This window comes from Piliocolobus tephrosceles, chromosome 8 (genome assembly GCF_002776525.5).
Source record: "Piliocolobus tephrosceles isolate RC106 chromosome 8, ASM277652v3, whole genome shotgun sequence".
Classification (NCBI taxonomy): Eukaryota; Metazoa; Chordata; class Mammalia; order Primates; family Cercopithecidae; genus Piliocolobus; species Piliocolobus tephrosceles.
This window is the reverse complement of record NC_045441.1, coordinates 21,834,545-21,848,399: the sequence shown is the minus strand read 5'-3', so window position 1 is coordinate 21,848,399 and position 13,855 is coordinate 21,834,545. Positions and strand designations below refer to the sequence as shown.

The window sequence follows — 13,855 nt, the reverse complement described above, 5'->3', positions numbered from 1 at the left end:
AGACTGGAGGGCAGCAGTGCAATCACAATTCACTGCAGCCTTACTTTCCCGGGCTCAAGCAATCCTCCCTCCTCGGCCTCCCAAGTAGCTGGGACCACAGGCATGTGCCACCTTGCGCAGCTAATTTTTTTTTTTTTTTTTTGAGACGGAGTCTTGCTCTGTGGCCCAGGCTGGAGTGCAGTGGCCAGATCTCAGCTCACTGCAAGCTCCGCCTCCCGGGTTCCCGCCATTCTCCTGCCTCAGCCTCCCAAGTAGCTGGGACTACAGGCGCCCGCCACCTTGCCCGGCTAGTTTTTTGTATTTTTAGTAGAGACGGGGTTTCACCGTGTTAGCCAGGATGGTCTCGATCTCCTGACCTCGTGATCCGCCTGTCTTGGCCTCCCAAAGTGCTGGGATTACAGGCTTGAGCCACCGTGCCCGGCAATTTTTAAAATTTTTTTAGAGATGGGGTCTTGCTATATTACCCAGGCTGGTCTCGAATTCCTGGCCTCCCAAAATACTGGGATTACAGGCATGAACCACTGCCCCTGGCCAAGAAACTTATTTCTGATTCAGCCCATCTGTCTCCACCATCACAGAAAACAGCCAGTGAAGAAATTCAAGCAGGTAAATAAAAATCTGGGGTAGAGAATAAGCATAAGGTTTTTCTCTTCATAAGGCAGGTAAGGCTAATGAGGTCAAATGCATTCCAAAGCCCAGTTCAAGTTAGCAAGAAGCAAAAAAAAAAAATTTTTTTCTTTTTTTTTTTTGAGATATAGTCTTGCTCTGTCACCCAGGCTGCAGTGCAGTGGCACCATATGGCTTACTGCAGCCTCCGCCTCCCGGGTTCAAGCAATTTTCCTGCCTCAGCCTCCTGAGCAGCTGCGATTACAGGCGCCCACCACCACACCTGGCTAATTTTTTTTTTTTTTTTTTTTTTTTGGTTATTTTTAGTACAGACGAGTTTTCACCATGTTGGCCAGGCTAGTCTTGAACTCCTGAACCTCAAATGATCCACCGACTTCAGCCTCTCAAAGTGCTAGGATTACAGGCATGAGCCACTGCACATGGCCAACATTTGCTTTTTAACAGCAATTGTATGTCTATATAATACATATATTTTATGTGTATTAAATAATTGCTTTTAAATATATGATTGCACTACACACACACAGAGTTTCTCACGTACCAGTTATTCTCCATTTGCTCCCACCCGCCCCATCCCTACCTCAGATTCATTCTCCACCTTTCTCTGCACCCAAGAGGCTGACGTCTGAGAACTCGTCTCTGAGCTCCTCTTACCCTCTGGCTTCCAACATGGTTCCACTAATGGGAGCCAGTGGCAGGCATCAGAGAATGGGGGCACAGAGGGGATGGGGCATTTGTCCCTCGCTCTGCTGCAGTGTCAGCTGCACTGCTAGTGGTGGCTGCATCCCTCTGTGACGCCTCTAGGCAGCCCTTCCTGTGCTGCTCCCACTGCCTCCTCTTGAGCCCTCAGGCCCTGGTAGTAGCAGCCTCCTGCGGTGGCCAACACTGCTGTCACCCGCACTCAACATCCTGTTTCCTCAGCCCCGCCCACACTCTAAACAGTCCTTTCCTTAGCTTCTCTTCAGGAGTCCCGGAGGAGGGCCAGGACCCTGACTGACACTCCCTAGAAGTAGAATGCGCTCCCTCAGTAATTGCAGCGAAGTCCTGCTGTTTTCATCAAGGGGATTCTGACTGCATGGGGCATTCTCGCAGGTCTTCAGCCTTCCAATAAAACATCAGAAAAGCAGGTAATATAATTCAACATTTGATATCAGAAAAGATCAGCTTTCCAACATTTATTCCATTGAATGAGTGCACAGCATTTTCATGAACTACCTCAGGGCTACATCAGTACAAAATAGTTTAAATTAGTAAAATAAAGTAGTTTCAAAGGGAAATCACTGACAACTTCAGGATAAGTGCCACCACCATTTGGGAACAGAGGATAGAAGGTAGCCATGTGGTTATTCCATGTTTCAGGAATCAGGCCGGCAGGTGGACTGTCATTGCTGTCTTACAGCAGCTGGCCTCTGCCTTCAGGGTACCACCCTCTCCAGGAACAAATGGGCAGCAGAAAAATGTCACCTTGTTGATGCTCAGCAGCTTATCTATTGGGACGAAACTTCCATCTCGGCCAAGGGAAATACTCTGTTGAGTGACCAGCGGGGCCCCGCCCCCAGCCCTATTTATCTTATCAATATGGTTCAGGGAGGATAAAAAAGGGTGTTCTATGGGATAGAAAGGTGGGAATAAGAAAAAGCTAAGTGGCTGGGCACGGTGGTTCACGCCTGTAATCCCAACACTTTGAGAGGCCAAGGTGGGTGGATCACGAGGTCAAGAGATCGAGACCATCCTGGCCAAATGGTGAAACTCCATCTCTACTAAAAATACAAAAATTAGCCGGGTGTGGTGGTGCACACCTGTAGTCCCAGCTACTCAGGAGGCTGAGACAGGAGAATCACTTGAATATGGGAGGCGGAGGCTGCAGTGAGCCAAGATGGTTCTGCAGTGAGCCGAGACGGCGCCACTGCACTCCAGCCTGGCAAAAAAGCGAGACTCTGTCTCCAAAAAAAAAAAAGAAAGAAAGAAAGAAAAAGCTAAGCAGATGACCTTATGTGGCAAACGCGGAATCAAATTCTCTATTTGTGGTCCGAGATGCCTTTTCCTGGCCCAGTTTTCTGTCCAAAAGGCTCTTTGAACCTCCAAGTTATACACTATTAACGGGAGGCCCACAGTGGGGCGGGCTGTGATGAGCTGGAAAAGCATGATGTGCGTGTGCGTGTGCTGGGGTGGGCCATGATCAGAGTTTGCACGGGCTGCTGGGAAGAGCCATGGCTGTTTGCTGGGAACCCCGCTGGGGCAAGCAAGCCCTTTGACTCTCCTGCCCATCTCAAGAATATTTCTAAAATGTCTTAACCAGCAAGTTAAAAAAAAATCTAACCCTCTTTATATAGATACCCTGGACACCTTTTCTTACGGTTCCTCCAAGATGGTAACTTCCATCTGACACTATATTCCTTTAATAACAAAATTCCCCAGAAAGCTCACAAATCATGGTTGGCAGTGCAGCCTTTTCAATACTGGACACATCCCGTGCCAAGGCCCTTTGCACAGATTTTGTTTACTATCACTGGCGATCAGCCTAAACTTCTTACCCCATATATCAACCCACCCCGATGTGTACACCAGGTACTATGTGACCCACCTACCACTGGCTAATGATGCACCTTCTGAAAGACCCTTGCACCCTCACTGCACGCTCTGCCATGACAGGTGGCTTGGTGTCACGTACTCCCTGGCACCATCTGGTTCGTGCCAGGTTTAGAGTTCATCGTGCTTGGCTTCCTGGTCTTTGAGTTTAAATTCCTCGGCCGTGACCTTCCCATCTCCATTCCGGTCCTGGTTGGTGAACATATTCTTCACAACCAGCTCAGCATCAAAGCCAGGGGCGAGTTTCCCTTTGCCAGATGCCACCTGGGCATGAATGTACTCTGAGAACTGGAAAAGAAGGGGACAGGAAAGACCATGAGTTCAGCCACCGTGAACGCCAGGTCTGGGGCCAGAAACAGAGCAGTCTGGGCTGGAACTTGAGTCTGAGCTACCAACACAGACAAGATCTTTTTGGCAGCTACATGACCTATGACCTGTGTTTCATTTTGTTTTTTTCTCTAAATGCAGGTGAAAAACCCTTGTACTAAATAACTCCAAGAGCCCATATTATTCAGGTAGCCAATACCCAGCAGCCATCAGAGCTATCCCTTCTCCCCACTTAGTTCCCTACCAAAGGCTGACCCCCACAACCACCCAACACTGTAAGAACATTCTTGGATGCATGCATTCATTCATATGATCAAAACACATGGTCTCCTATGTGCTGAGCACTGTTCTAGATCTTGAAATATATCAATATACAAACAAACAAACACCCTGTGCCTGTAATGCATGCATTCTAGTGGAAAGACAGACAATTAGACATGAACATAAAAACAGGTAAATTACACATTAAGTTACAAAGTGAAATGCTCCAGAAAAAAATCAAAAAGCGGAGCTCAGTAAGGATGGGAGAAAGGGATGAAATGTTCAATTCAGCGGTCAGGATAAAACTTTAAGGAGAAGGAAAGATTTGTGCAAAGGCTTGAAAGATGAGAAGGAAAGGGCCGAACAAGTTATCTGGGGCAGATGTCTCCTGAGCAGAGAGGGCAGCTGGTGCCAGGGCTCAAGGTGGACGCATGCCTGGCTGGTCACAGACAGCACCGGGGGCAGGTGTGGCCAGGTGAAGTGGGCAGAGGGAGACAGCCGGCAAGGAGGTTACAGCGAGCAGAAAGTGCGGGGTCTTCACAGGCCACTGTGAGGCCCTGGAGACAGGGGCCTCGGCAGGTCCGACCCAGCTTCTGTGTGAGAACGGCCACTGTGAGTGCAGGAAGAGCTTCATGAACACCACTGCTGTGATGTGACCCGGGAAAGAGATGACAGACCCCCAGCTAAGATGCTACAGGGTGGAGGTGGTGAGAAGTGTCAGGTTCTGCATGTGCTCTCAAGGTAGAGCTGGAATGATTTCCTGAGGATTATTATGGCCTACGAGAGAAAGAGAGGAGTCAGAGATTACCAAGTGCTCTCGCCTGAGCCACTGGAGGCCAGTGATGCCACTGACTGCGATGGGAAAGCCTTTGGCTAAAGCAGGCTCCAGGGGCAGGGTGTGCGGGTGGATAGCAGGGGTTCCGTAAATAAGGACATCAAGCAGGCAGCTGAACACATGAGTGTGAAGTGCAGAGAGAAGCCTGGACTGGAGCTACAAATCCAGACACCATCAGGATATGGACCCGATAAGACCACCGAGCGAGTGACTTAAAGACGGAGAAAAGAACAAACTTAGGCCGGGGTACTCCAACATGAAGAGATCGGGGACAAGAGGCCTGAGAGGGACGTACCAGGCAGGTAGAAGGAACACCATGAAGTGTGGTGTCCTGGAAGCCAGAGAAAGACGCATCCTGTAGCTGTGTTGAAGTAAGAGGAGCGTGAGAGCTGACCACTGGATTCTGCAATACGGAAGACACTGGCCACCCTGGCAAAGTCGGGCTCAGAGGCGTGCAGGGACAAATGTCAGAAAGGAGTGGGTTTAAGAGAGAATAGGAGGCAAGGAATTAGAGGCAAGAAGGACACCCAATTCTTTTGAAGTTTTTGCTGTAAAGGAAGGAAAGTAATGAGAGAAATAGAAAGACACATCCAGGGAAGGGAAAATAACAGCACATTTGTATGCAAATGACAATGATCCAGAAGTGCTGAAGATGTGGAGAGAGAGAGGAAAAGGCTGGAGGACATGCTTCAATAGCAGATGTGGAAGAGGCAGGGAGCTGGAATTCCCCAGGGGTGGAACAGAACAGACGGTTCTATTGCCCAGCTTCTCAAAGAGGTGTGTGGTCCTGGCTCAAACCACTGAGTAGCTGTGTGACCTTGGACAAGTCATTTACCTTCTCTGTGCACAGTTTCTTCTAAAAAACAGCTGTTTTGAGGGCCGAACCAGAGAATACACTGAAGACACTCAGCACACACAGGCAGGCAGTGAGCACCCAGTAACAAGAACTAAATACAGACTGTGTGCCCTGGAATCAAGCCCTGCACCTCTCAGGGACTTGGTTTCTTCAGAGAGGAATGGTGAGCTTCCACAGAGAGGGCGTGTGTAAAAGTGCTTGGCACATGTGTGTGCTGGCCATCTCACAAGCCCTCCAGCCCACTGGCCTCACCCTGAGAAGGCCTCACCTTCAGGACCAGCCCCGTGGCCTCATCAGGCTCCCTGAGCTCTTTGGTCTCACCTACCTACAAAGGCCAGTTAGTTACCTCTTCCAGGAGGACTTCTCCATTGCCATCCTTGTCAATTTCTTCAAAGAGGTTGGGTGACACCTCACCATTCCATATGAACATGTACCCCTCGGGTAGGCCGGCCACCAGCTCCAGCAGCTCAATGTCAAACACCAATACGGCACTGCCGGGCACTTCTCCATCTGTCCAGGTGAGAGGAGCGGGAGGCAGTGTCAGCCGGCAGGCAGCAGTCAAGCCCATCAACCAGCACCCACCCGACCTCCAGCAGCCTCACTCAGGGTGGGACTTCTGACCAAAGCAAGAAAGCAGAGCAGAGGCTAGGCACTTTCTCACTTAGGCAGCGGCCAGTTAATGAGTCATGAAATCAGTTTAAAGGGTAGTGACCAGCGTTTTGTTATTTTTTAAATTAAGGAATAGAGTAGAGGCCAGGCATGATGGCTCATGCCTATAATTCCAGCACTCTGAGAGGCCAACTCGGGCAGATCACTTGAGATTAGGAGTTCAAGACCAGCCTGGCCAACATGGTGAAACCCCATCTCTACTAAAAATACAAAAATTAGCTGGGTGTGGTGGTGGGCACCTGTAGTCTCAGCTACTCGGGAAGCTGAGGCATGAGAATTGCTTGAACCAGGGAGGCAAACATTGCAGTGAGCTGAGATCGTGCCATTGCACTTCAGCCTGGGCGACCGAGTGAGACTCCATCTCAAAAAAAAAAAAAAAAAAAAAAAAAGGAACAGAATACTTTTTACCTGTAGAAAAGATAGGTATTGTGTCATGAAACTTGAGTTTCAATTTTATATATAAAACTAAAAGTAATGCTTACTTCAGCAACACATACTAAAATTGGAACCATACAGAGAAGAATAGCATGACCCCCGTGCAAACAGGACATGCAAATTTGTGATGTGTTGATTAAAAAGAAATAAATGTGTATATGTGTAAATTATATGTTATATAGAATACAGATTGGGAAATAAGATGTATTTCTTACTGCGTGTCTTGTTGAAAAAAGTTTGAAAGCTGCTTGTAGAGACTACAATACAATGGTAAAACTTTTAAGTAAATCTAACAGCAGAACTTTTAGAATCGGAACAATATGCCTGAAGATGATGATCCAAGATTTGACTGTAAGCACAAATTCAAGAACAGTGTATACAGTATAGGCCCAAAGAAGTTATGTAAGTATGGAATATATAAAGGTAATGTGTATTATTCCAAATTATTATATCTTGAGTATATGTTATATATAATATGTTACATATTATAATTATTAATAATATATCACAGAAAAAGTCTTAAAGAATACACAAAATTTTTTTTTTTTTCCTGAGATGGAGTCTTGCTCTGTTGCCCAGGATGGAGTACAGTGGTGCGATCTCTGCTCAGTACCAGCTCCACCTCCCGGGTTCACACCATTCTCCTGCCTCAGCCTCCTGAGTGGCTGGGATTATAGGTGCCCGTCACCATGCCTGACTAATATTTTGTACTTTTAGGAGAGACGGGGTTTCACCGTGTTAGTCAGAATGGTCTCGATCTCCTGCCCTCGTGATCCGCCCACCTTGGCCTCCCAAAGTGCTGGGATTACAGGCATGAGCCACAGCACCCGGCCAGAATATACAACAATTTTTAAAGGGTTTCTTCTGGGATTGGTAGGAAGAACAAATGTACTTTACAATTCGTTCACAGGAAAAAAATAACAATCCACAGTGACTACAATTGTTACCAGTTGGCTCTTCCTATCCCCTCCATGTCCGGATATCAGCAGTGTGAAAACACTGAAAACGAGGGGTTCCTGGGGCCAGACATGGTGGCTCACACCAGTAATCCCAGTGCTTTGGGAGGCCCAAGCAGGAGAATTGCTTGAGCCCAGGAGTTAAGACTAGCATGGGAAAGATAGCGAGACTCTGCCTCTAAAAAATAAAAAATTAGCCAGGCGAGGTGGTGCATGCCTGTAGTCCCAGCTACTCGGGAGACTGAGGTGGGAAGATTGCTTGAGCCCAGGAGTTCAAGGCTGCAGTTAGCCGTGATGGTGCCACTGCACTCCAGCCTAGGTGACAGAGAGAGACCCTGTCTCTGAAACAAACAAACAAACAAAAGTTATTGAATCCCCATGTGGAGGACACATTGTGGCTGAAATGATGGAGTAAAACATAACCACCGTGAGGATGAGGGAAAGCCAGTATTTCCAGAACTTGCAACTAATCTCTCCCAGAAGAAACTGTCTTGGACAGCCTATAGGCTCAGAAGTGAAAAGCAACGGCCTACAGCATTCCACCTGTCCCAGGAAACAGTTCCAGAAGGACGTGCTCAGTCTGACCCCAGAGAAACCTCCCAGCCAGCTCCCCCCGGGGACACCTCCCACACATGGGTCTGAAGATCCAAGATTTATTTCACGCAAACTAGTTCTTTCTCAAGAGGGTAATGGAGCATTGACATGGCTCACTGAATTCACAGGGGTCTCTAAACAAAAATGCTAAACCATTTTTTAAAAATAGAAACCACACACTCTTTGGGTATTACATGTAAGAAGCATGCTGTGATTCTAACTATGGCACCCCAAAACGCACAAAATTCCCGGTAGTAAGCGGGCCCCAAACACCCTTGAATACTGTTGCTCACTCACCCACACCAGCTTCCCCATAGCCCAGGTGGGGCGGAATGATCACGGTCCGTTTCTCACCAACACACATCTCTCTGAGACCCATGTCCATTCCCAGCACAACTTGCCCAGATCCCAGAACGATATTGTAAGTTTTGCCTAAATTCCACCTAAAATGAAACAGAAGAGCCTCATGTTAGGTCACCAACCCGCTGGCAGTGAGAGTGTTCCCATGAGAAGAACACATCACTCCCAGGATATTTCTACCAAAGATATAAAAATCCCTATCTAATCACGAGGAAACATCAGACAAACACAAATCGGGGCACATGCTGAAAACTGTCTGGCTGTCATCTTCAAAACTGTCAAGGCCATGAAAATCCAGGCAAGATTGTGGAAGTTCCAGAGTGGAGAAGCATAGTGGAATGAGGTCCTTTTTTCTTGAGCCCAGGAGGTGGAGGCTGCAGTTAGCCAAGATCGCACCCCTGCACTCCAGCCTGGGTGACAGAGTGAGACTGTCTCAAAAACAAAAACAAAACAAAAAAGCCTTGGGTTTTGGATTTAGCAAGACCTGAGCTGGATTCCTGGTTCTGCCACTTAATTTGACCCTGAGAAATGTAATCTCTCAGTTATTTTATCTATGAAACGGAGACAACAAATATAGCTATCTCACAGGGATGTTTTAAATCGCAAATAACATGTTATGCTTGGCATAGTGGAGAGGAAGTACAAAGGGCTCAATAAATGTTTGGCCTTGAAGCGTAAAGTGCTTATGTCTGTAACAGTCCGAGACTGAAAAAAAAAGACCACCAAGAGTTTAATTATCCTTGATGGCCATGGACCTCGGGAAGCCAGTTAAAAAAAAGTTTGCTCTATCACTTCAGTCACTGCTAAAAATAAATCTACTCCAAAATATATGCCATTCCTATCACTTCCTAAAGGCAAACAGCGTGTATGTTCTTTACTCCAAGGAGAAAAGATCCCTGACCCCCCTTGATGCCTATGAGCAGCTGCTGACAACATGGACGGGTGCCCCTTTGGGTCACATCCTCTTCTCAGGCTTCCTGGCCTCCCCTGGGCCCAGGGCAGCTGCTTCTTTCCCTTCTCCAGCTGATTACCAGCAAACCGAGACAGGGTTTGTGTTTTCCCACCTGGGAGGAACCCGAAACAAAGCCAACTCTGGTGAGGGATGCCTTGGGGGAGGGAGCCAACTCCCACTGCCTTGCCTTTCTCTGGGGCTACTCCAGTTGCAAAGTCTTATGACAGAATATTCCAGAACTCATTTAGTCATTCCAGGAATGCATGTTTCTTCTTCCTCCTTGAGGCCAGTTTAAACACGCACACGTAAGAAAATCCTCCAAGCAAACAATTTGTTGTCATGTGTCATCTCTGAACACACCACTCATTCTTTTTCCTCGGGTGCTGTGATTTTCTTTTTTTCTCTTTTGGGCAGTGTTTCTCTCAAACACCGTCCTCACTCCCACCGCGTGCTTCCTGGCCCCATCCACCGCAGGCCTGCAGCTTCCTGCCTGCTTCACCCTCCCCGGCTCACTCCCACTCCCCTCCTCCCCTCTAGGCAGCAGCTGCTGCCTTAGTCTGATGAATGGGACCCAGCCCACACAGGGCTCCAGCTGGGATCAGATAGGCAGGTGCCGGCCAAGCTTTCCATTAGCCCACTATTTGAAGCTCACACCAGGAAGACACCAGCAGGGACGCCAGCCGCTACTCCTCCGCTGCAGATCTACATGTAATACAGAGGCTCTCAGAGTACAAAATGCACTTCCTGATAAGGAGCCCTGGCTCATGTGGCTCCCGAGTGCTCTGCCAGGATATTATGAGTCCTCCAAACACAAGCAGGAGGCAGGGAGACCGACTCTCCCCGCCCCGCATGAGAAGCAGATCCTGGACCCTCCTGAGAAGGAATTCCTTTGTTCATTCCCCACGCCCACTTCCCCTTTCCTCAGCCTCAGGATCAGAGGACAGGAATATGAACATCAGCAGGAGCAGTGACAGCAGCCACGGACCTTACAGACCCTTCTAACCTCATGGACCATTTTCACTCTTAGGAGCTCACTTGATTTAAAAGCACTGCAAGCCATGCCCCTTGCCTGTTGCCCTGCCTCCCGCTAGCTTCCAATAACCAGTGGTTGGGATTTCTTTGCAAGGTCTGTTGTAAGCCAGGTCCCTGTAAATCTGGGCCCTGGAAGCTATGCACATATTTCACTGATTCTAAAATGCATATTTTTTCACAGTTTAACCTCTCTATAATTAGGATACATTTTATGACTGACAGTATGTCATCTGTCAGCGTTTTTACTTGGTCAGAGATACATGAAATGTTTCCATCACACTCTTTAGAGTTGATGAAATACATTAAATGCAGTCGCATACAGGATCCCGTAGTCCCAGAGGGAGAACTCTCAGTATATCCATAGGGTCTTTTCTTTTTCTTTCCTTTTGGAGACAGAATCTCACTCTGTCGCTCAGGCTGGAGTGCAGCGGCGCAATCCGGCTCACTACAACCTCTGCCTCCCAGATTCAAGCGATTCTCCTGCCGCCTCTTGAGTAGCTGGGATTACAGGTACGTGCCACCATGCCCAGCTAATTTTTGTATTTTTAATACAGGGTTTCACCATGTTGGCCAGGCTGGTCAAACTCCACAGCCACAGAGTCGCCCAAAGCTAGAAGGCAGAGGGATAGGTGGAAGGAAGAGAGGACCCCGCACATCCAGAATCAATGCAGTAGCACGTACCTGCTTATGCAAAGCTTTTTTCTCCCAAAGACCAAACTTAGGAAACTAAGTCAGGCTCAGTACAAAAATGGATATATAAAAACTGCTGAAATTAGTCGGGCTTGGTGGCTCACACCTGTAATCCCAAATCTTTGGACGGCTGAGGCGAGAGGATCTCTTGAGTCCAGGAGCTTAAGGTTAAAGTAAGCCCTGATTTCGCCACTGCTCACAGAGCCCTGTCTCTAAAAAAAAAATTTTTTAATGCTGAAAATGTTTCTTTCCCAAAGAAGAGAATATAATACTAACTTACAGATACATCTGAAGATTCAGGTTCACAAGACGCAAAGCTCCTTCTACACGCCTGACATTAGTTTATGCTGTTGGTTCCTATTTAACATATTCTCCGATTTATCTCAATCAATGAACATTTATACAATGCTGCTTTGGTTCTATGCTCTGGCCAAGGTGTAGGGCATAAAAATGTAAATAAATACATTGGGTGTCCCTAAGGTATGTACAGCAACAGAGGTAGAAACAAAACTAAAAGACAGGTAATGCATGAAGTGTTACGAGACTACAGAAGCAGAAGCAGTTGATTCTTCTAGGAATGAAGGAAAGATTTTGAGAAAAAAATGTAACATTTAAGCCAGGGCAGAAGTTGGCCAGAAAAAGGAAGAACAGTAACAACCTGCACTAGTGCACATGGCAGCCCTGGAAGGTGGAAGATGGGCCCCAGCGGAAGAGACTGGTGAGGCAGAACGGAGCCGACAGAGAGCCTTATGTGCCAGACTCCGGAGTCTGGCCTTTATCTGTGTATCAATTTCTTTTTCTTTTTTTTTTCTTTCTTTTTCTTTTTTTTGAGATGGAGTCTTGCTCTATCGCCAGGCTGGAGTGTAGTGACACGATCTCGGCTCACTGCAACCTCCGCCTCCCGAGGTTCAAGCAATTCTCGTGCCTCAGCCTCCTGAGTAGCTGGAATTACAGGTGCCCGCCACCATGCCCAGCTAATTTTTATATATTTAGTAGAGACGGGATTTCACTAAGTTGGCCAGGATGGTCTTGATCTCTTGACCTCATGATCCGCCCACCTCGGCCTGCCAAAGTGCTAGGATTACAGGCATGAGCCACCGCGCCCAGCCTCTGTGAGTCGATTTTTAAAGAAAGCAGTTCAGCTGGGCATGATAGCTCAAACCTGTAACTCCAGCACTTTGGGAGGCCAAGACGGGAGGATCATTTGAGGTCAGGAGTTCGAGACCAGCCTCGGAAACATAGTGAGACCCCCCCCCCCCATCTCTAAAAAAAAATTTAAAAGTTAACCTGGGCCAGGTGCAGTGACTCACACCTGTAATCCTACCACTTTGGGAGACTGAGGCAGGAGGATCACCTGAACCCAGGAGTTTGAGACCAGCCAGGGCAACATGGTAAAACCTCCTCTCTGCTAAAAATTAAACAAAATTAGCCAAGTATAGTGGTGCGTGCCTGTAATCCCAGCTACTTGGAAGGCTGAAGCATGAAGATCGCTTGACCCCAGGAGATAGACGTTGCAATGAGCTATGATCATGCCACTGCACTCCAGCCTGGGCAACAGAGCAAGACCCTGTCTCAAAAAATAAAAATTAGCCAGGTGTGGTGGCACATGCCTGTGGTCTCATCTACTTGGGAGGCTGAAGTGAGAGGACTGCTTGAGTCCAGGAGGTCGAGGCTGCAGTGAGCTACGGTCACTTCCCTCATTCCACCCTGGGTGACAGAGTGAGACCCTGCAAGAAAGAAAAGAAAGAGAAAAGAGAAGAGAAGAGGAGAGGAGAGGAGAGAGGAGGCTGGGCACAGTGGCTCACACCTGTAATCCCAGCAATTTGGGAGGCCGAGGTGGGCGGATCACCTGAGGTCAGGAGTTCGAGACCAGCCTGGCCAACATGGTAAAACCCCATCTCTACTAAAAATATAAAAAATTAGCTGGGTGTGGTGGTGCACACCTGTAGTCCCAGCTACTCGGCAGGCTGAGGCACGAGAATTGTTTGAACCCAGGAGGCGGAGGTTGCAGTGGGTCGAGATCACGCCACTGTATTCCAGCTTGGGTGACAGAGTGGGACACCATCCCCCTACCCAAAAAAAAAAAAGAAAAGAAAAGGAGAGAGAGAAAGAGAGAAAGGGAGGGAGGGAGGAAGGAAGGAAAGAAAGGAAGGAAGGACAGAAGGAAGGAAGGGAAGGAGACGGGAAGAAAGAAAAGAAAGGAAGAAGGAAAGCAAGGGAAAGAAAAGAGAGAAAGAAAAGGAAGGGAGGGAGGGAGGGAGTTGGGTGTGGTGGCTCATGCCTGTAATTCTAGCACTTTGGGAGGCTGAGGAGGGTGGATCACTTGAGGCCAGGAGTTCAAGACCAGCTTAGCCAACACAGTGAAACCCCATCTCTACAAAAAATACAAAAATTAGGCAGGTATGGTGGTGCATGTCTATAATCCCAGCTACTTGGGAGGGTGAGGTGGGAGGATCACTTGAACCTGGAAGGCAGAGGATGCAGTGAGCTGAGATAGTGCCACTGCACTCCAGCCTGGGTGAGACAGTGAGACTCTGTCTCAAAAAGAAAAAAAGAAAAGAGGAGAGAAGAAAAAAGAAAAAAAAAGAAAGAAAGACAGAGAGAAAGAGAAAGAAAGAAAGAAAGAAAGAAAGAAAGAAAGAAAGAAAGAAAGAGAAAAGAAAGAAAGAAAA

The 13,855-nt window shown here is 47.7% G+C and overlaps 1 protein-coding gene and 1 non-coding gene across 3 annotated transcripts in view; one reads left to right on the top strand and one right to left on the bottom strand.

Annotated features, from left to right (window-relative positions):
- Nucleotides 1–1,758: 1,758 nt before the first annotated feature.
- The window catches only part of FKBP9 (FKBP prolyl isomerase 9), a 53,423-nt gene continuing 41,326 nt past the window's right edge, over nt 1,759–13,855 (bottom strand). For both annotated transcript variants that reach the window (XM_023188400.1, XM_023188399.2), the window contains 3 exons: nt 8,447–8,592; nt 5,842–6,005; nt 1,759–3,504 (listed from right to left, as the gene is read on the bottom strand). In XM_023188400.1, the coding sequence (XP_023044168.1) occupies nt 3,328–3,504; nt 5,842–6,005; nt 8,447–8,592 (487 nt within the window). In that variant the 3' untranslated portion in view covers nt 1,759–3,327. The remainder of the gene's footprint in view (nt 3,505–5,841; nt 6,006–8,446; nt 8,593–13,855) is intronic.
- LOC111523636 lies at nt 6,641–6,743 on the top strand. The gene has a single exon (XR_002725577.1). It is a non-coding gene; the product is annotated as a U6 spliceosomal RNA (small nuclear RNA).